The 23,615-nt window shown below is 46.0% G+C and overlaps 1 protein-coding gene across 1 annotated transcript in view; it reads left to right on the top strand.

Moving 5' to 3' along the window:
• Nucleotides 1-10,078: 10,078 nt before the first annotated feature.
• The window catches only part of LOC143299994 (uncharacterized), a 16,653-nt gene continuing 3,116 nt past the window's right edge, over nt 10,079-23,615 (top strand). Inside the window, exons 1-7 of the mRNA XM_076613550.1 lie at nt 10,079-10,154; nt 12,230-12,583; nt 15,168-15,310; nt 21,531-21,792; nt 21,951-22,075; nt 22,998-23,012; nt 23,400-23,615. The exon at nt 23,400-23,615 is cut by the window's right edge and continues 25 nt beyond it. Of these exons, the coding sequence (XP_076469665.1) occupies nt 10,109-10,154; nt 12,230-12,583; nt 15,168-15,310; nt 21,531-21,792; nt 21,951-22,075; nt 22,998-23,012; nt 23,400-23,615 (1,161 nt within the window). The 5' untranslated portion in view covers nt 10,079-10,108. The remainder of the gene's footprint in view (nt 10,155-12,229; nt 12,584-15,167; nt 15,311-21,530; nt 21,793-21,950; nt 22,076-22,997; nt 23,013-23,399) is intronic.

The raw sequence follows: 23,615 nt of genomic DNA, 5'->3' as shown, positions 1-23,615 counted from the left end.
AGCTTGCCATCTGTTCGATACTTTAGGTCGATTCCAACATCGCCATCTCTGAAGGCATCAGTAAGCATTGCAGAGAACATGAGGCTGAACAGCGTTGGAGCCAGGACGCAGCCTTGCTTGACACCATTTGTGACAGCAAAAGGAGCAGATGTTTCGCCATTGTCCTGGACTCGAGCCTGCATGCCTTCATGGAATTGGCTGACCAAGGAAATAAATTTCCGAGGGCATCCGTACTTTTTTTTTGTTTTTGTTTTTTTGTTTTGCTGCCCCATCATCTGCGCCGTTTCAGTGGCATTACTCCCACGCCGCTCATTTAGATTCCCCCATACACGGCCACACCCGGGTTCGTCCGTCGCAGTCCCAGCGTCGGCAGTCCACAGGGAACCATCGATGTTAGGTCGCCTGGAGGCCACACACCAGAGGAGACCCTGCACTGCTGCTGAGTCACTTCAGTGGTGTTCAGTGGTGCCTGTTCTGTTTTAACGTACTTAGGACACCACCTACTAAGCCCCCTACTAACGACAATAATGGCTTAGTCGCGGAGCCAGACTGAGCGAGCGTCTCTCCCAGAGTGGAGACCGCCACCACGTCCCTCAAACAACAGCCCCCCCATGAATCTGCCGACACTGACGACATTGACAGGACTCACCCAAAGCACGGAAGTGGAGGGGTATCGAAACTGAGGTCACCATGAGAGCAGGGCATGAAAGGTCACAGACTTTGAGACTATTTTGTTTATATTGATGACGATGAAGGGGGAGGAGGATGACGATGATGATGACGATGTTGCTATGGAGGTCCATTTTGGTTTGGGACTGCGTGACAAGGCTGTACTCTACGCTTCCTGTCATAATGATATCCCGGCGTTAACCAGGCCCGAGAGATACAGACACTTGCAGTGTTGGTCAGGTAATTAGAGCAACACACCCAAAGACGCATCCTTGAAGTGGATGACACTCGACTGTGTGGTCCCAGTCTCCCCATTTAAGCCCACAGCACACTCAACTCTGGGTAGGAGCCGGCCACGGGCCGAAAAACCCACCTCCGCTGGGATTCGAACCCGCGTCCTCCCAGCCGTCAGTCCGCGACGCTAACCACTTCGCCACGGCGGCTGGTAGGGCATCCGTACTTGGCCATGATCTTCCACAGTCCCTCTCTACTCACGGTGTCGAAGGCCTTGGTGAGGTTGACATAGGTGGAGAACAGAGCAGCATTTTGCTCCTGACATTTCTCTTGCAGCTGCCTTGCAGCAAACACCATGTCGGTGGTTCCGCGCTCTTTCCGGAATCCACATTGGCTCTCAGGCAAATGACCTTGGTCAAGGTGTGCTGTGAGGCGGTTTAGTAGGATCCTGGCAAGTATCTTGCCTGCGATGGAGAGCAAGGAAATGCCCCGATGGTTATCACAGGCTTGCCGGTTCCCCTTTCGCTTGTACAAGTGAATGATAGATGCATCTTTGAAATCCTGGGGGATCATCTCTTCTTTCCACATGAGTGAGTACAGCTGATGGAGCTTCTCAGTCAGCACAGTGCCTCCATCGTTGTAGACCTCTGCTGGTATGGAGTCTGAGCCAGGTGCTTTGCCACTGGATAGCAGATGGATTGCTTTCTGGGTCTCAAGAGGTGTTGGCGGATCGTCCAGTGTTTCGTTGATGGGGACTTGTGGGAGACGGTCTATGGCTTCATCATTTATGAAGGAAGGGCGATTTAAGACACTGTTGAAGTGCTCAGCCCAGCGTTCGATAATTTTCTCCTTCTCGGTGATCAAGGTATTCCCATCTGCACTGAGGAGGGGGGATGATCCTGAGGATGTGGGGCCGTAGACTTCTTTTAAGGCATCATAGAACCTCTTCATATCGTGCCTGTCAGCATATCCCTGGATCTCATCAGCTTTGTCACTCAGCCACTTATCCTGCATCTGGCGTAACTTTTGCTGAACAGTCCTGCGGATGGCATCGTACGCATCCTTTTTTGATGTGGACTTTGGGTTGCTGAGGTAGGCCTGATGCAGACGGCGTTTCTCATCCAGAAGCTGCTTGATTTCATCACAGTTTTCACCAAACCAGTCTTTGTGCTTTCTGGTCATGGGTCCCAGGGTCTCTGAAGCTGTACTATAGATCAGCTCACGCAGGGTCCTCCAGTCAGACTCCACATTCTGGTTGTCCAGAGAGGCGGATTCCAGACGATCTTCCAGCAGCTCCACAAAGGACTGTTTGATGGTGATGTTTTTCAGCTTAGCGATGTTAAGCCGTTTTGGAGCCTTCTGGCCTTGGGGGCGTCTCTTGGGCTGGATTCGAATATTCAGCTTCGAGACTACAAGGCGATGGTCTGTCCAACACTCGGCGCCGCACATGGTCTTTGTTACACGTACATCTTGCCTATCCCTTTTCCTGACGATGACATATATATATATATATATATGTATGTGTGTGTGTGTGTGTGTGTGTGTGTGTGTGTGTGTGTGTGCGTGCGTGCGTGCGTGCGTGCGTGTGCGTGCGTGCGTGTGTGTGTGTGTGTACACCCGCACATTCCAATATTCCGTTGCTCCTACAGTACACATGCAAACACACACATACCTCATCCTCTACACACACACGAAGACACACACACATGCGCGCGCGCACAGAGCTCTCCTGACGTGTATACTTACACGCTCGCGCACGCACACAAATACACACACACACACACAAATATATATATATATATATATATATATATATATATATATACAGAGGCTGCCACACATACACACACACACACATACAGAGGCTGCCACACACAGACACACAGACACAGACACACACATACAGAGGCTGCTATTGATTGGCCGGAAGAGGGGTGGGAAAAGATCTGATGACAGGAACGTGTTGCTCAGTCTATTGAAGTTGGAAAAGCCCACATTAATTTGTATGGGTCTGTCAGACCCACGATGTATGAATAGGGGGTAAGCTCTGGATTCCTTCTTTAGCGAGTGTGGGTCTGTGAGACCCACAAAATATGGATAAGTGGGAAAATAACCAAGTACGGTGAAGGTTAACTCACTGTACGATTACAAAAATGCACGTGAAACACGAGAAAACCATTTTTCAAAAGAAACAATTCCCAATCCCCGATATAATAGTTGCCCTGTCAAAAAATGGATCTAGGAAAGCAGTGTATCAAAATAAGAAATTCCAATCCCCGATATAAATATGTTGCCCTGTAAAAACATGGATCTAGGAAAATAGGATACCATTTTGTTTACATCCAACACACCTTTCCCTTCATGTGTGTGGAACGTGCATTCCGACACTGTGCCAGCCCCGCCATTCCTTCGCCTCACTCACGCAACACAAAAGTCTTTCAGAATCTTCGAGGCCTGTTGACAACATTCCAGTCCTTCGAGCAACATACTATACAGTGTTGAACGGTTCATTTTTTCCACATTGTTGCACCTTGAGTTAATTCGTCTTGATTTTCCCTCGCCGCCATTCAAGTTCGTCATGGTTAAGTTGGCCGTAGTTTCGAATCCCTTCAGGTTCTTGCTGCGTTCTTGTGTGTCTTCATGTTTTACATCTATTTGCTTTTCTTTTTTTTTTCTTTTTTTTTCTTTTTTTTTTTTTACATTACAGTTATTATTTATTATTTATTTATTTATTTGTGTAAGCTTATCTATCATTTATTCACCTTTTTTCTTTTTTTTTCCTCAAGGCCTGACTAAGCGCGTTGGGTTACGCTGCTGGTCAGGCATCTGCTTGGCAGATGTGGTGTAGCGTATATGGATTTGTCCGAACGCAGTGACGCCTCCTTGAGCTACTGAAACTGAAACTGAAACTGCTGCGTTCAGAGAGGTTTCTTGTTGTTTTGTTTTTTGTGTTTTTGTTTATTGGTTTTTATTTTGGAGGGGGGGGGGGGGAGAGATCACGCCTGATTTCAGTTCGCTTGTGTTTATCACATCAGTAAACTTGTAGTTGTTTACCTTCCAACGGCAACACACGAAGTTATGAATCTTCGGTTTGTCGTTGCTGGTATTGTTTAAACAAGGAGGAAACAACACACTACATTTCGCACGTGTAAGCCAAGGGAGGAAAGCGAGGTTGCTTTCAGCAGAGACATTACGTAGCATTACAGGCCCCTTTTTTCGCTCCGCTGTTGTTCAGCTGGCATTGACTGACATTCTGACACTGCCATTTTCTTCATTTCTTTCTTTGATACTCTGGAGTTCATCCAGCTAGAACATACTAAAAACCGTTCTCTATCCTCCTAGACAGATCTTTTTGTTTTCTCATAATTAAACCCCCTTTTTTCACACACACACACATACGTGTGTGTGTGTGTGTGTGTGTGTGTGTGTGAGTGCGTGTGTGCGAGCGTGAGTGCGCGCGTGTGTTTGTTTGTGTGTGTGTGTTTGTTTTTTGTGGGTTTTTTTTGTTTTGTTTTGTTTGTTTTTTTTTGCTGCCCCGTCATCCGAACCGTTTCAGTGGCATTACTCCCACGCCGCTCATTTAGATTATCCCATACACGGCCACACCCGGGTTCGTTCGTCCACAGTTCCAGCGTCGGCAGTCCACAGGGAACCATCGATTTTAGGTCGCCAGGAGGCCTCACACCAGAGGAAACCCTGCACTGCTGCTGAGTCACTTCGGTGGTGTTCAGTGGTGCCTGTTCTGATTTAACGTACTTAGGACACCACCTACTAAGCCCCCTACTAACGACAATAATGGCTTAGTCGCGGAGCTTGACTGAGTGAGCGTCCCTCCCACAGTGGAGACCGCCACCAGGTCCCCCAAACAACAGCCCCCCCCCCCACCCCCCCCCATGAAAGGCGCATGTGTATATAACATGAAACATATACGCATCCTTTTCTCTACCTCTCATTCTCTCATTCCTCCCTCCTCCCCCGCCCAACCGAAAGTCCCCCTCCCGGCCACCCCATTACCCACCCCCTTCAGTTCACCTCATTCCCCCTCCCTCCTCCCTCAAATCCCTCCCCCCACCACCCAACCCCTGCCCAACCTCCCCTAGGTTTCCACCCTCTCAAACATGGTCCCAACTTTTGTCAGGCGACAGATAAACGAAAAGAGAAACACACACACACACACACACACACACACACACACACCGTCACACAACACACACACCGACAAACACACACACACACACACACACACCGATACACACACACACACACACACACACACACACACACACACACACACACACACACACACACACACACCGTCACACACACACACACACCGTCACACACACCGTCACACACACACCGACGCACACTCACACACACACACACACACACACACACACACACACCGTCACACACACACACCGACGCACACTCACACACACACACACACACACACACACACAAGGTCATCCTCAAGTGGCCAGCACGGACCACAAGCAGATCAGTCAGTCATCCATCAGGACCAAACACAATGTTATCAAACTGTCAAGACTCTTGGGAACCACAACCCTCCACCGCCTCCTGGTAATGGTGAAGGGGGCTGGGGGGGGGGGAAGGGGAGATGGGGGGGGGGTCCTGGGGGGGAGGTGAAGGGTGGGGGTCTGGGGAGGTCTGGGGGTGGGCTGAGGGGGGGTGAGGTGAAGGGCGGGGGGAATGACTCCTGCAGTGGGGTCACCTTTCCCTTATCACCTGTTTGATAACCACAAGTGTTCGGGGGGAGGGGTGGGGTGGGGGGAGGATAGGGAGAGGGGGGGGTAACTTTAGGGCGGAAAGGGGGTGGTGGTGGTGAAAAGTAGGCCAGTGACTGACTGGTGTGTATGTATCAAACACTTCACTTTACGGATTTTATTTCATTTTATTCTTATTGTTTATGTTTTTACTCTTGAAAACAAAACAAAACAACCCCCCCCCCACCCCCCCCCAAAAAAAACACACACAAAAAAAACCCACAAAAAAAACAAAAAAACAACAGAGTACAGTACAAGAGTTACGTAGCGAAACGAAAGTCCTGGTTTTCAGTGACTGACTGATGTATTATCATATAATTATCATACTTATTCTTATTCTTGTTGCTTATTGTCCAGCCGACCGCACAGGGCCATATCAGGACTGTCAAACCATACAAATGCTCATCCGCGTCAACACAAAACTGTCACATTTAATTTTTTTTTTTTTTTTAATTAAAAAAACTGAGACAAACCCACAAAACACAGTTCATGACACAATATCCCAACCGTAAAAGTCGTAAAAAAAAGGGGAAAAAATACTTCAAATCAAAACAAAAAATACAAAAAAGGCCATATAGGCAAATAACACTGCAGAATGGGCAGCTAGTGCCCGTCCCAGTGTTTACATCTCACTACCTAATCAGCAGAGCAAAACAGCACAGATAGTACATCACAGACTGCGGAAAAGATATTAAAAAAAAGAAGTGTGAAAGCTTGCTTGAAAAAAGAAAGGGGAATGGACTGGGAAGGCAGAAAGAGGTATTATATATCACACACTGCGCGTTAAGGATTTTCATGAAAGAGTACATTTCAAGAATTGCCTTGCGATAGAAAAATCATGATTTTCAGTGACTAAGTCATGTATACATCAAACACTTTACTTATTTGTATTTGTATTTGTGTATTTGTATTTCTCTTCATCACAACAGATTTCTCTGTGTGAAATTCGGGCTGCTCTCCCCAGGGAGAGCGCGTCGCTACACTACAGCGCCACCCTTTTTCTTTTCTTTTTTTTGTATTTTTTCCTGCGTGCAGTTTTATTTGTTTTTCCTGTCGAAGTGGATTTTTCTACAGAATTTTGCCAGGAACAATCCTTTTGTTGCCGTGGGTTATTTTACGTGCGCTAAGTACATGTTGCACACGGGACCTCGGTTTATTGTCTCATTCGAATGACTAGCGTCCAGACCACCACCCAAGGTCTAGTGGAGGGGGAGAAAATATCGGCGGCCGAGCCGTGATTCGAACCAGCGCGCTCAGATTCTCTTTCTTCCTAGGCGGACGCGTTACCTCTAGGCCATCACTCCACACTAGGCTATCACTCCACACTAGGCCATCACTTTACGAATTTGATTAAAGTCCACCATGCAAAAGTAGCCAAGCGAAACAAGTCTTGATTTTCAGTGGCTAGCTCATGTATATCAAACACTACACCTTATTGATTTTATTGAACATCACAGTAGATGGAATAGAACAGAATATGTCTTTATTACTAAGTGTACCGGGGTCACAAGGAATATTGGGGGGAGGGGGGGGGGGATAGTACATAACAAGGTACGAACATAAATCGAAAATCATAGAAAACACAGATACAGTAGAAATTAGGATACATACAAGTGCATATCAATATAAAACCTTGTGCATACTCACACATGCACGCACTGCACACACACACACACACACACACATGTGCACACACACACACACACATACACACACACACACACAGAGAATTGCTGGGCGAAACAAAAGTCCTGATTTTCAGTGACTAACTCATGTACTTATCAAAAACTTCACCAACGGACTTCATTCAAGAGAAAAGTACAGGAACAGACCAGCGAGACAAAAGCCTCGATTTTTCCATGCCTAACTAGTGTATATATCAAATACTACGTATTTTAAGGATCTTATTAAAGAGCAGAGTACAGTAAGAGACCGGCGAAAAAAAGTGCTGATTTACAGTGACTAAGTCATGTATGCATCAAACACTTCACTCTGCGAATTTTATCAAAGAGCACAATACAAAAGTAGCCCCGCGAAACAAAATTCTTGATTTTCAATGACTATCTCATGTATAAATCAAACACTGCACCTTTTAAGGATCTTATTAAAGAGCACAGTACAAGAGTAGCTTTGCGAAACATGTCACGACTTTTTCTTCACGTTACATAGCCAAGACCTTGTGAAATATTTAATTCCAGACAAATGAGCATGACTGTCTCTCTTCATCAAATGACGATAGCAAGATTTAAAAGTCCCACATTTGAGTGTGGTCTTGAAAATCAAAGAAGTATAAACCTGGCATCAAAACATGATTGGATACACTTAAAGCAGGTTTTGTTTAGATGATTACGACGACCCATGTTATAAAAGCAAGCGTACACTTGTTGTTGTGACTCATCACACGGCTTGTATCAGAGACTGGCGAAAGCTCACAGTTGGGCCAACAGCAAGGTGATAGCTGTATGACCAGCTGTTTCTCCACTGCAATGTGATGTCATTAACAGCTTTAGAATCTTGTGAAGGGCTATGACTCTCAAACAAGGAGGCACGATTGCACTGACACTTAGTGCTGCAGCCTTTTGGGCTGGTTGGCATTTCAGGACCATCAAAACGTCGTCTGTCAGAAAAAAACAAACAAAAGAAAAAAACCCACACTTGGCCGAGAGCGAAATCCTAGCCCAGATGGTCGGGACAGCAGTAGCCACCTCTATTGTCATGACTGTCTTCGTGGGACACGATTGACTGACAAACGCCTATTACAACATGTGCCTAATCTGAACGAACGAAAACAATCACTGGTTGGGGGTTTTGTGTTGTTTTTCTAAACCCAAAACACAGTTTGGGAATGTACGAAGACATATGTGTTACAAAACTGCAGGCTTAGAATTACACTTCAATTTTTTTTTTTTTTTTCAATTTAGATTCGCATCAAAATTAGCACAAAGTGAAATAAAGGCGAATGTATCGAAATGTAAAACAAAGGCATCAGCAATAAGCGACCTAACCTTGAGGACGAACGCAACAGATAATAAAGTTCAACTCGATTCAAGACATAGACATGGTTAGAATTGAAAAAAAAAAATGCATGATTTGATAAAAACAACCACAATAAAGAACAAGTTGGAAGAAGTTTGTTTTTTTTCATTGAAGAAGAAGAAGAAATAATACTTGTATTGAAACTGACCAGCACTTCAACCCCATGTCACTCAGAGGGGACATTCATGACGTTGATCAAGAGTATATCATTCCAAGAGTTACCAAGAGCGCAATATTCAGAATTCCACCACCTGTTTCTCTCTCTCTCTCTCTCTCTGGGTGTGTGTGGATAGGTGTCTGTCTGTCTGTCAGTCTGTCTCTACCACTCGCTTGCTCTCTCGCTTGTCTTTTTCTGTCTCATTATTTGGAGAGGGCAGAATATATATTTCTGGATTTGACAGTATTCGACTTATCTTTTTGTATTTTGAGATTGAGAGAGAGACAGGCAGACAGACAGAGACACGGAAACTTAGAGACAGAGATTCAGAGAAAGAGAGACGAGACGAAGACAGAGAAAGAGAATTAGACGAGAGACAGACAGACAGAGAAATAGAGAAAAAGAAACGAAGAGAAACACGGTGACAGAGAGAGAGACAAGAGCAAATTAGCACTGACATAGAATCAGACAGACAAGAAAGAGAGGGGTGGGAGGGGGTGAGGCAGAGACAGAGACAGACAGACAGACAGAGAAAAGGCAGAGAGAGACAGAGAGACTGGGTGTGGGGTGGGGTGGGGTGAGGAGGGGTGGGAGTGGAGGTAGAGATGGAGAGAGACGGGAACGGCTGGAGAGAACAACAGAGATGAGAGGCAGTATATTCACTGGTGACGATTCCTTGATTCTGGATGCACGTCGTTTCCTTCAGTCCTATTCGAAAGCGTTTGTGTGTGTGTGTGTGTGTGTGTGTGTGTGCTTTGTTGTTTTTTTTAAAAATAGTTTTTCTTGTTTGTTGATGTTGTTGTTTTCGTTTTTTTGTTTTGTTTCGTTTTTGTTTTTTTGTTTTTTTTGGGGGGTGTATGTGTATGTGCGTGCGTACGTGCGTGCGTGCGTGTGTTTATGTGTGTGTTTTTACAGCGAGCAAACTTGCAATTAAGTATCTCTTAGCTTTCTGTTTCACATTAAATTTTCGATTCGGAGCTGAGGAAAGTTTCAACTTGAAGGTCGAATACAACCCCAAAGTCCAGGTTCTACACTCGCCAAACGATGAGCTCTTGGCCCAGTTCCTGCCCACTAAGCAACCACGTGATCGGGCCAGCGCGATAACCACAAGACGTAAACCGGACAATACAAAAGGATTTTGGCCTTCACTGGTAGACGCTACGTATCAGTGTGTGTATATGTATTGTGCAGTCATTCGGTCAGTTTTGGCCAGCACAACGCAGCCATGAGAGTCCGTATTTTTGCCGTGTGCCTGTGTCTTTTCTTACCACGTAAGTATTTTGTATTTGTATTTGTATTTCTTTTTATCACAACAGATTTCTCTGTGCGAAATTCGGGCTGCTCTCCCCAGGGAAAGCGCGTCGCTATACTACAGCGCCACGATTTTTTTTGTTTTGTTTTTGTTTGTTTTTTGTTTTTCCCCCCTGCGTGGCGTGCAGTTTTGTTTTCCCAATAGAAGTGGATTTTTCTACGTAATTTTGCCAGGAACAACCCTTTTGTTGCCGTGGGTTCTTTCACGTGCGCTAAGTGCATGCTGCAGAATCTAAAGTATAATGTTTACCACTATTACTTCACCTGACGGTTAATGACTATTGTACTGCTCCAGGTTACAGACCTGGGACAGGTTTGAAGGCATAGTTGTAGTTGTAGCAGTAGTAGTAGTAGTATCAGCTGCAGCGGCGCAGCAGTGACAGTAGTAAGAGTAAACAAAACAAATAATAATAGTAATAATAACAACAGCAACTGCAACAATCACAAGAAGAGGAATTATAATCATAAGAATAAGAGGAATAGCAAAGGAGAAGATGTGAAACATTTGTATAAACCAAACGCTCACGTCTGATGGCGACGGCGACGACGATGAAGGAGAAGAGGAAGGGAGGAAGAGGAGGAGATGAAGTGGAAGAGGGCCAGGGGGGAGGGGAGGATGAGTAGAAAAACGAAACGACACACGTTATATTTCACGAAGGTAGTGGAAGAAACATTATCACTTTTCTTTCTTTTATTTTTCTCTTTTTTTTTTTAAGCGTCCAGTCCTCTGAGGAAGAAAAAAAAACCCACTCATACAACTACATATAAATGAACACACATTCTAACCAAAACACACACACACACACACACATACTTAACAATGTAGATGTATAGGGAAGGGAACAATGTAAGAACTTTCCAAATCGTCAAACAGACAGTTACAAAGGGAACCAAAGAGACAGGAGACAGACTGACCGACAAAGACAAAGATATATATATATATATATATATATATATAGAGAGAGAGAGAGAGAGAGAGAGAGAGAGAGAGAGAGAGAGAGGTCAAAGTAAATAAATGTTTAATTGTCAGGCCTCTGGCCCATAACAGGAGTCACAGCAAAATGCAGCAGGCAACATGTGTTCATTCACATACCATTCAGGCATTTTTCCCCTCAGAGTTAGTGCTTTATAGATATACATGACAGTTTCAAGATTGTTTCAGAATTTTCACTAGCTAAGATAGAAGAGAGTCTGGACAATGATGGGCTTCTGAAGTATTTAAGCGGTATTAATTCGTGTCTCAATTCCGTATATATATATATAGATAGATAGATAGATAAAGCACGACAATGTCAATAATGTGATACGTTCACTTATTAATTCATGCATGGGGGTCTGATCATTTAAAAGCCTATTGTTGCAATAACCTGGTTTATTACAGAGAAACTACGTTTCGAATGATAATTAAGAAGAAGAAAACGGGTCCCTCAAACCCTCTGTCTCTCTCTCTCTCTCTCTCTTGGAGACGGATGACTGAAGGAAAGGTACATTACCCCCCCTGCCACATGGACTTTTAAGCAAATGACAAAGTACCAAAGTGCCGCTTATCCCTAATTTATTTTGCTTCAACTATGGTGGGTTTTTTTTTTCCTTTTGGGGTTCCATTTTATCTGTGTTGCACCATTTTTGTTGTGATTTGTAGCCACTATGTCACTGCAGCTTTACAGCTAATGACATTACACAGTTCAGTGTTCAGTGTTCTCTCTTCCTGTTCCAGTATAAACCATTCATCATCATCTTCCTGTTCCAGTATAAACCATTTATCATCATCATCTTCCTGTTCCAGTATAAACCATTCATCATCATCATCTTCCTGTTCCAGTATAAACCATTTATCATCATCATCTTCCTGCTCCAGTATAAACCATTCATCATCATCATCTTCCTGTTCCAGTATAAACCATTCATCATCATCATCTTCCTGTTCCAGTATAAACCATTCATCATCATCATCTTCCTGTTCCAGTATAAACCATTTATCATCATCATCTTCCTGTTCCAGTATAAACCATTCATCATCATCTTCATGTTCCAGTGGTGCGTTGCCTCCGGTGGCAGACCGACCTCAACGACGCCATCGCCATCACCGCCTGCACGGGGAAGGACGTCACCTTCCCTTGGGAGTTTGCCCTGGACCAAGGGGACAGTCTCTTCAACGTGGAATGGCTCTTCGACGGTCCTCCGCCAGAACTGATGGCCTTCAACTCTCACGGCAGTTTCGTCCCCTTGCCAAACTTCGCCGACCGGCTGACGCACGGGACCAGCGGAAGCCTGACCTTGCGTCACGTGACTCCCAACGACAGGGGAAACTACTCCATCGAAATCCACGGGAGCGACGCTTCCGGTTCGAGTTTCCGGCTGACCCGTACCGTCTACGTCAACGTTACGGGTAAGGATTTTGAAACGGGGTGGGAGGTTAAACTGAGTACGGCTCCGAGACTAACTAACTGATAATTAAGGGGTGGAGGTTAAACTGAGTATGGCTCCGAGACTGATAATTAAGGGGTGGAGGGGTAGCAGGCGGTATCCCGCGTGTGTTGAATGAGAACAGGCACAACTGAACACCTATGTAACACTGTTACTAAGTGGGCGAGGAGACAGACAAGGTAATGGAAGAAATATTTTAGCGAGTTCAGTTTTCAGTCTTCAGTCTCTCACTCTCTCAGTAAACAAACAAAAAACAGACAAGGAATTTTCCCCTGACCCAAATATAATTATTAAGACCAAAAAAAAAATTTTTTTCATTCACTCTGTTCATCTTGAAAAAAAAATTAATTTTAAGAAAACCAGGAACACATGTCTTGACTGTCACAGGTCAATTCTCTCTGCACAACCTGATGATCCAATCTCAGGATCGCCTCAATCCTAGGCCGGCCAATAGTCTACTCACAGTAGTGTCAAGTCAATGTCCACCCGACTCACTCGTGGGAAACTCGGGCACCTCCTCAGTGAACATCCCAGTTCCACAAGGTCCCTCCACTCCGTGGCCGGTCAACATGGAGCCCTGACAACACTTTTTCCAGTTTTTAGCTCTTGGCACACTCCATTTAAATTATTCCTTTCGACACACTGAACGAGCATCCAGCTCATTCTCAATGTTCCCCCTTCATTTACTGTTCCCTTATTTTATTATATTATATTTGCTATCCTTTCACACCACTCATGCATTCAAACAATTTTCCAATTAACAATACAATATTCATTCATGAGTCACTACGTCTTATAAATTTCACAAATACACAAAAAGTATTAATTTATCAAAAAGCAAACATTTCAAAACCAACAGCAAAAAACGACTAAATTATCAAACTATTAAATCATTAGTTACATTTCGAATAAAACAATCCAGCAACCAATCACTGAATAAACAAAATAAAAACTTATTTTTTTCCAACCTGATGTTCGCAACAGTCAAGGCACACAGACCACATCACCCGAGCTCTGATGCATTCAGACTGACGTTACAGTACATACATATACGCACACACACATATATGAACATGCACAGCTCACGATTCACCCACACTTACCACGTGCAAAACGTTTTCACATTCATACAGGTATTCGAAATGTACAAATAATATTCCCCGTTCTTCCTCTGGTCACAGGCATTCGTAAATCACTCTGTCACAAACACAACAGCGGAAAAAAGTCTCCTCTGCTGTGAGGTATCATGATAACATCGATCGCTGCCCGTGAACCTCTGTATAAACCCAACGCTTGTGTCTGGCCTTGAGAAGAAGAAGAAGAAGAAGGAGGAGGAGAATATGAAGATGGAGATGATGATGATGATGATGATGATGATGATGAAATGTGTGAACACTTGCAGAAAAATGGCTTCCGTAACCTATACCAGCCATCAGTAGGTTGCGGAGACACAGACAAACATAGGTAAACGCGGAGTGTGGCTGCCTAAATCATGGACAGATTCTGTTACGTACGTAAAAGCGCACCCGTAAAATGAACAGTGACTTTTGGGCGTTCACCATTAATATAGTTCTTTTGTAACTGACTGACTCATTGACTGACACAGACTAACTCACAGACTGACTGAATGATATTCTAAAAAAAAGAAAAAAAAAATCATCTTTTTTTCTCTGTTTTCTTTCTTTCTGAGAGCTGATAAATTCTTTTACTTTGTTTATTCTATAGCAGTCAACCAGTCGGTCAAACAATCAATTCAGCGGTCCGTCTGTCTATCTGTCTGTCCGACTGGCTGTCTGTCTGTCCGACTGGCTGGCTGGCCGACTGGCTGTCTGTCCGACTGGCTGTCCGTCCGACTGGCTGTCTGTTTTATTACGTTTTGTTCTTCCTTCGCTCCTCAATTTGTTCGTGCATATATTCATCCATCCATCCATCCATCCAGTCATCCATTCATTCATCTACCCATCCATCCGTCCATCGATTCATTCATCTGCCCATCCATCCATCGATTCATTCATCCATCTACCCGTCCATCCATCCATCCATCCATCTACCCATCCATCCATCTACCCATCCATCCATCCATCTATCCATCCATCCATTCATTCATTCATCTACCAACTCATCCATCCATCCATCCATTCATTCATCTACCCACCCACCCATCCATCCATCTATTCATCCATCCATCCATCTACCCACCCACGCATCTATTCATCTACCCACCCATCCATCCATCCACCCATCCACCCATCCATCTACACATCCATCCATCCATCCATCCATCTACCCACCCATCCATCTAACCATCCATCGACCCATCCATCAATTCATCTAACCATCCATCCATCCCTCCCTCCCTCCCTCCATCCATCCCTCCATTCATTCATCCATCCATTCATCCATCCATTCATCCGATATTGTTTGTTTTTTTTATTCAATCGTGCATTTGTATCTATCTTTCTTTTCCATTCCACCCCCCCCCCCTCTGCCTCCTCCCTCCCTTTCTCCTCCCCCCCTCTCGTCTTCCCGGCCCCTTGCTGTCCCAGAACCCCTGCTGTCACCGGACAGACCTCTGCAGCTGACCACACAGGCCGTTCAGGATCCGGCCACTGGCCAGTGGTCACTCCAGCTGAGGTGTGGCGACTTCAACACTGATGTCCAGCCCTCGGACTTCACTGTGGAGTTTCTTGTGAGTTTTTGTTGTTGTTGTTTTTTGTTTGTTTTGTTGTTGTTGTTGTTGTTGTTTTGTTTTGTTTTGTTGTGTGTGTTTTGTTTTGTGGGTTTTTTTGTGTTTTTTGGGGGGGAAAGGGGAGGGGAGAAGAGGGGGGGGGAGGTTGTTTCTTGTTTTTGTCGTTCGTTTGTTGTTTCTTTTTCTTTTTTTTTTTGGGGGGGGGGTGCGAGGAGGGGGGGGGGGGAGGTGTGTGTGCTGTGTACTCTGTGTGTGTGTGTGGTGTGGTGTGGTGTGTGTGTGTGTGGTGATGTGGTGTGTGTGTGTGTGTGTGTGTGTGTGTGTGTGTGTGGTGTGGTGTGGTGTGGTGTAGTGTGCGTGTGTGTGTGTGTGTGTGTGTTCTTCAGTTGAATGTCTATGACTGTGCAGCCAGTGATATTGACAAATGAATATATGAATAAATAAATTACTAAATAGACAGACAGACAGACAGATAGTATCAGTATCAGTAGCTGACGGAGGCGTCACTGCGTTCGGACAAATCCATATGCGCTACACCACATCTGCCTAGCAGATGCCTGAGCAGCAGCGTAACACACAGCGCTTGATAGATAGAGGAAGAAACATAGGATTGGAAGACAGATAGATAGATAGATTGATAGATAGATGAATGAAGTGATACATGAATTAATAAATAAATAGATAACTGGAAAAAGAAATAATGCAAAAGTGCTGAATAGCTGCACCATTTAAAAAGAAAAAGAAAAAAAAAAGTTACTTCACCGTGTCTCAACACATCGCTTCACATCATATCACTCGCTTCGTCAGGTCTCCACACTCAGCTCTTTCAAGTCTGGCCTTAAAACCCACCTCTTCCCAAGATAGCCTCCCTTCCCTGCCTCTTCTTTGTCTTCAGTTTTGTCCAGTTATAGAGTTATGCATGCGTGTGAATGACTGGTGTGAAAGCGCTTTGATTTGTCTCTGCACAAGATCCAGCGCTCTACAAATACTGCTATTATCATTATCATTATTTTAACCACAATGAGACAAGTCTTCTGACAGTTTTGAAATCAACAACAACAACAAAACAATAACAACAAAATCAAATGGGGCCGCACTTTCACTCCCCTACCTCCCTCCCCTCCTCCTCCTCTCCTCCAATCCTCCACCCACACCAGGTCCCCCACCCCCACCCGAACGCATCGCCATATAACCCAGCGTCACCAACCCACCCTCTCTCTCGTCACCACAGAGATATCTATCTATAGAGATCTATCTATCTATCTTTATCTATCACAACAAAAAAGAAAGAAAAGAAAAAAACAAGGATCGTTCCTCTCACCATTGGTGCTTGGAACATAAGGACTCTCCTGGACAGAGATAATGCGGACAGACCCCGAAGGAGAGCAGCACTAGTTGCATCCGAACTCGCCAGATACAACATCGACATCGCAGCCTTGAGTGAGACTCGGCTTGCAGGCGAAGGCGAGCTCTGTGAACGGGGATCTGGTTATACCTTCTTCTGGAGTGGACGAGGAAGCGAAGAGCGACGTGAGGCTGGCGTTGGTTTTGCAGTAAAAACAGCACTTGTCAGCAAGCTAGCTGGAATCCCAAAGGGAGTCAACGATAGGCTTATGACCATGAAACTCCCACTGGCATCTGGCCAGAAGCACCTCACCATTGTCAGTGCCTACGCCCCAACCATGACCAACCCGGATGAAGTGAAGGCGAAGTTCTACGAGGACCTTCACTCTGTCATTGCTGCCATCCCTAAAGCAGACAAACTCATCATTCTTGGGGACTTCAATGCTAGAGTTGGCTCTGACTACATCTCCTGGGATGGAGTGATTGGAAAGCACGGTGTGGGCCACTGCAACCCAAATGGATTGCTTTTGCTTCAGACCTGTGCAGAGCACGAACTGCTGATAACCAACACAGTTTTCTGCCTCCCCACCCGTAACAGGACGTCATGGATGCACCCTCGCTCAAAGCATTGGCATCTCATCGATAATGTCATCGTCAGGAAAAGGGATAGGCAAGATGTACGTGTAACAAAGACCATGTGCGGCGCCGAGTGTTGGACAGACCATCGCCTTGTAGTCTCGAAGCTGAATATTCGAATCCAACCCAAGAGACGCCCCCAAGGCCAGAAGGCTCCAAAACGGCTCAACATCGCTAAGCTGAAAAGCATCACCATCAAACAGACCTTTGTGGAGCTGCTGGAAGATCGTCTGGAATCCGCCTCTCTGGACAACCAGAATGTGGAGTCTGACTGGAGGACCCTGCGTGAGCTGATCTAAAGTACAGCTTCAGAGACCCTGGGACCCATGACCAGAAAGCACAAAGACTGGTTTGATGAAAACTGTGATGAAATCAAGCAGCTTCTGGATGAGAAACGCCGTCTGCATCAAGCCCACCTGAGCAACCCAAAGTCCACATCAAAAAAGGATGCGTATGATGCCATCCGCAGGACTGTTCAGCAAAAGTTACGCCAGATGCAGGATAAGTGGCTGAGTGACAAAGCTGATGAGATCCAGGGATATGCTGACAGGCACGATATGAAGAGGTTCTATGATGCCTTAAAAGAAGTCTACGGCCCCACATCCTCAGGATCATCCCCCCTCCTCAGTGCAGATGGGAATACCTTGATCACCGAGAAGGAGAACATTCTCGAACGATGGGCTGAGCACTTCAACAGTGTCTTAAATCGCCCTTCCTCCATAAATGATGAAGCCATAGACCGTCTCCCACAAGTCCCCATCAACGAAGCACTGGACGATCCGCCAACACTTCTTGAGACCCAGAAAGCAATCCGTCTGCTATCCAGTGGCAAAGCACCTGGCTCAGACTCCATACCAGCAGAGGTCTACAAGGATGGAGGCACTGTGCTGACTGAGAAGCTTCATCAGCTGTACTCACTCATGTGGAAAGAAGAGACGATCCCCCAGGATTTCAAAGATGCATGTATCATTCACTTGTACAAGCGAAAGGGGAACCGGCAAGCCTGTGATAACCATCGGGGCATTTCCTTGCTCTCCATCGCAGGCAAGATACTTGCCAGGATCCTACTTAACCGCCTCACAGCACACCTTGACCAAGGTCATTTGCCTGAGAGCCAATGTGGATTCCGGAAAGAGCGCGGAACCACTGACATGGTGTTTGCTGCAAGGCAGCTGCAAGAGAAATGTCAGGAGCAAAATGCTGATCTGTTCACCTATGTCGACCTCACTAAGGCCTTCGACACCGTGAGTAGAGAGGGACTGTGGAAGATCATGGCCAAGTACGGATGCCCTCGGAAATTTATTTCCTTGGTCAGCCAATTCCATGAAGGCATGCAGGCTCGAGTCCAGGACAATGGTGAAACATCTGCTCCTTTTGCTGTCACAAATGGTGTCAAGCAAGGCTGCGTCCTGGCTCCAACGCTGTTCAGCCTCATGTTCTCTGCAATGCTTACTGATGCCTTCAGAGATGGCGATGTTGGAATCGGCCTAAAGTACCGAACAGATGGCAAGCTGTTTAACCTCAGAAGGCTTCAAGCAAAAACGAAGGTCATGACAGACATCATCAGAGACTTTTTGTTTGCTGATGATTGTGCCCTCAACGCTGGATCTGAAGCTGACATGCAACTCAGCGTCGACAAGTTTGCCACTGCCAGCAGGAACTTCGGCCTTACCATCAGCACGAGGAAATCTGAAGTTCTCCATCAGCCAGCCCCAGGGAAACCCTACGTTGAGCCCAACATCACAGTCAACGGTCAGAGACTCAGTGCGGTGGAGCGGTTCACATACCTTGGCAGCACACTGTCACGAAATGCGACCATCGACGATGAAGTGAACGTCAGGATTGCAAGAGCAAGCGCAACTTTTGGTAGACTCAATGCAAATGTCTGGAACAGAAGAGGCATTAGTCTTGAGACCAAGCTAAAGGTCTACAGAGCAGTAGTTCTCCCCACACTACTGTACGCCTGCGAAACTTGGACAGTGTACCAACGACATGCCAAGAAGCTGAACCACTTCCACACAACATGCCTCAGGAAGCTACTGAACATCAAGTGGCAAGACAAGACCCCAGACACAGAGGTGCTCGCAAAAGCCACCCTTCCCAGCATCTTCACCATCCTGATGCAGTCCCAGCTTCGCTGGGCTGGACACGTGGCGCGTATGCCAGACCATCGGCTGCCCAAAAGGCTCTTCTATGGCGAGCTGCAACAAGGGAAGAGATCACACGGAGGTCAGAAGAAGCGCTTCAGAGATACTCTGAAAGTCTCTCTGAAAGCGTTTGATATCAACCCTGACTCCTGGGAGAAATCTGCAGTGGACCGTGACAAATGGCGCGCTGCTGTGCACAAAGGCGCCAGGTTGTGCGAGGCCAACAGGACTGCTGCAGCTGTTGAGAAGAGGCAGGCCAGAAAGTCACGGGCAAACAAGCTCCCTGACAATGATATGCCTGTCTTTGTCTGCCCCAACTGTCAGCGAACATTTCGTGCGCAGATTGGACTATTCAGCCATCTGCGCACTCACAGATAGATTCATGAGCATCCTTCCCCCCACCCCACCACCACCCTCCCCCCATCCCCCATCCCCCATCTGGATGACAACGATGGTCATCATCGATCTCGATGGACACACCACCACCAGAGATATCTATCTATAGAGATCTATCTATCTATCTTTATCTAGAGATATCTATCTATAGAGATCTATATATCTGTCGAGATCTATCTGTCTATAGAGATCTATCTGTCGAGATCTGTCTATAGAGATCTATCTGTCTACAGAGATCTATCTATTTATCTAGAGAGATCTGTCTATCTATCTATCTATCTATCTATCTAGCGACGCGCTCTCCCTGGGGAGAGCAGCCCGAATTTTACACAGAGAAATCTGTTGTGACAAAAAAAGAAATACAATACAATCTATGTATCTTAGAGAAAGAGAGAGATCTATCTATCTATCTCTCTATCATATCTGTCTATATATCGAGAGAGAGAGAGAGAGAGAGAGAGAGAGAGAGAGGAGGATGTTTTTGTTTTATTTTTACAACTATTTTCAGTTGAATCACTCATGTGTAGAATTCATGTTATGTATGTAAAATCGTGTTACTTGCTCTCGTTTCATGGACCTGTTAGCGATGTTATTTCCCTCGGAGCTGCTTTTGTAGTTTTCTTGTGCAGGCAATGAGTAAATGAGAATGATAAATACGAATGTATGTGTGTTTGTACGGGAATGTATGTCTCTCTTAAAATAACAGCAGATACATAAGTCTGCCGACGGGCGCAATAGCCGTGTGGTTAAAGCTTTGGACTTTGAATCTCAGGGTCCCGGGTTCGAATCTCGGTAACGGCGCCTGGTGGGTAAAGGGTGGAGATTTTTCCGATCTCCCAGGTCACCATATGTGCAGACCTGCTAGTGCCTGAACCCTCTTCGTGTGTACACGCAATCAGATGATCAAATACGCACGTTAAAGATCCTGTAATCCTGTAATCCATGTCAGCGTTCGGTGGGTTATGGAAACAAGAACATACCCAGCATGCACACCCCCGAAAGCGGAGTATGGCTGCTACATGGCGTGGTAAAAACGGTCATACACGTAAAAGCCCACCTGTGTACAAACGAGTGAACGTGAGAGTTGCAGCCCACGAACGCAGAAGAAGAAGTCGGCCAATGGTGCTATGATAAGAAACTCTAGGGAGAGCTGGACAGTACAAGGTCTTCAGAGAAGAAGCCCCCCCGGCCCCTCAGTCAAGTGTTTCGGCCCTGAACTCCTTACACTCTAAGGGGGCCGGTCCGCACCCAGGTCATGACTCCTGGATGCCCTTGTATTGCCGCCTTTTTCTTTTCTTTTTTATCCTGGTCCTCAGCAGGTTCGAACCCGCGCCTGGAGGGTGGTCGCCACTTCAGGACTGAGTCACCTTTTCTAGCAGACCTTTTAACCACTGAGCCATCGTACGCCTTGTTTGAGTAGGGAATTTAATCCTTATGAAGTTTCCTTTAATTCCTCCTCGACCAGATCCAGCTGGAATTCTTTTCTGCTGCTTCTGCCATTGCCTTGAGAGCCCATGTCCTCTCTCTGCGAGATATCGACTCTGTGGCGAGGACTTTGGCTTGGAAGCCAGATTCTCTCTATACAGCCGGAAAATAAAGGTTCATTCATTCATTAGTTCGTTCGTTCGTTCTTTCTTTCTTTCCTTCCTCCCTCCCTCCCTCCCTTCCTTTATTCCATCCTTTCTTTTGTACTGCAGTCCCCCACGGGCGCCGTGTACAACAGCACGGGCTACCAGGACGGTCACTTCCTGCTGACCGTGACCCCACTCACCCCCCAGGGAAGCTACACCTGCATGGTGCCGCCCCGCTTCGCCGGCCTGGGCTGCCTGCCCACCAACCTCACGGGCCTGGGAACGGCCTCCACCCACCTGGACCCTGTCAGCGGCGAGCTGCTGCTGGTGCGTGCCCGCCAGGACCACCTCCAGAACGAGAACCTCCTCTTGAGGAAGGAGAACCAAGGTAAAGGCCGTTCTACAGCAGTATGGCATTTTTTGTTTGTTTGTTTGTTTACAACCGAAAACGGAGTATGGTTGCCTACATAGCGGGGTAAAATCGGTCATACATGTAAAAGATGAAATAAAACAAGTAAGCGAATTTTAATTTCTCGTTCTTTCAAGACCTCAAGAAGCGGCTGGAGAGGCTGGAGAACGGGACTGCCGGGGGTGAAGACTGCAGCCAGTGCTCCACCGTGCAGAGCCTGGTCCTCAACCTGACACAGCTGGTGGACATCCGCTCCAAGCAGGTGGCTGATGATGTTGATAATGATGATGATCATCATTACCATTATCCTTGCTATGATCAACACGCACAGGCATACGCCGCACGCACGCACTCACGCACACGCACACACACACACACACACACACACACACACACACACACACACACACACTCACACACACACACGCACACACACACACACATTCGCATTCTCGCACGCATATACAATCAGTTCTTTTCACTTCCTCGATCCCCCCACCCCCCACCCCCAACACCCCCTCACCCTTCCTTCGTCTAACATCACTTACAGCGAAAAGACTTTAACTGAACCAAAGAACGAACACAGACACACATACGCATACATGTAACCACCGTGCACACGTACATACTATCGTCAATACTATGCCAGTGGCGAACTTGTAACGTACCCTTCGATATGTGCTTGAAATTATGCATGTCTTTTTCGCCCCAAACCACAATAACGAGTGGTAACTCTCTCCAGTTTGCAAGGTGCACGACTTCCAAGTCAATGCTGCTTATGCTACCGATTTATTTTCTTCTTTCATTCATTCCATTCATTCATTCATTCAATCATTCATTTCATTGTCAATCCCCCACCCCCCACCCCCACCGTCCAAATTGTTTCACTTCTATATACATATTTTCTGAACTCTATTTCAGTTCAAGTACATTTTTTGTAGAATTGCAGCGAGTGTACTGGCACAGCATCCGTCTCAGAACACGATAATAAGCTTTGCTTATTGTGCTTTCATTATCTGTTGTATAGGCGTGCCTGTGATTCTTTGAATAACGCCTGTGTCAAACTCTGTTGAAAAGCCGCATTGGTGATTCTCTGAATAACGTTTGTGTCAAACTCTGTTGTATAGCAAACTGTATTATTTTGCCGCATTGGTGATTCTCTGAATAACGTTTGTGTCAAACAGGTGGATAGTTCTATGGTGGGTGGTTGTACAGTTGCCTTGGTGATTATGATTATGTGAACGTTTGTGTCAAACTCTGTTGTATAGCCGCCTTGGTGATTCTTTTGAATAACGTTTATGTCAAAACAGGTGGATAATGGTGGATGGTTGAAAAGCCGCCTTGGTGATTCTTTCGAACAACCTGTTGTGTCAAAACAGGTGGTTAATGGTGGATGGTTGAAAAGCCGCCTTGGTGATTCTTTCGAACAACCTGTTGTGTCAAAACAGGTGGATAATGGTGGATGGTTGAAAAGCCGCCTTGGTGATTCTTTCGAACAACCTGTTGTGTCAAAACAGGTGGATAATGGTGGATGGTTGAAAAGCCGCCTTGGTGATTCTTTCGAACAACCTGTTGTGTCAAAACAGGTGGAAGACCTCACCAAGGACGTGGCGGCGCTGGAACAGACGGCCCCGGGGATCGAGGCCAGGGTGAACTCCCTGGAGCAGGGCTCAGGGGAACTGGACGGGTCAATTCGGCAGGTGAACTACAGCCTGACTGCCGTGACTCGTGAGGTGCGCCTCCTGGAGACCATCCACATGCAGGACAAGATCGCGCTGTCCAGCCAGATCACCGACCTCAAG

The sequence above is a fragment of the Babylonia areolata genome, chromosome 25, assembly GCF_041734735.1.
Source record: "Babylonia areolata isolate BAREFJ2019XMU chromosome 25, ASM4173473v1, whole genome shotgun sequence".
NCBI lineage: Eukaryota > Metazoa > Mollusca > Gastropoda > Neogastropoda > Buccinidae > Babylonia > Babylonia areolata.
This window is presented reverse-complemented; position numbering and strand designations above follow the sequence as displayed.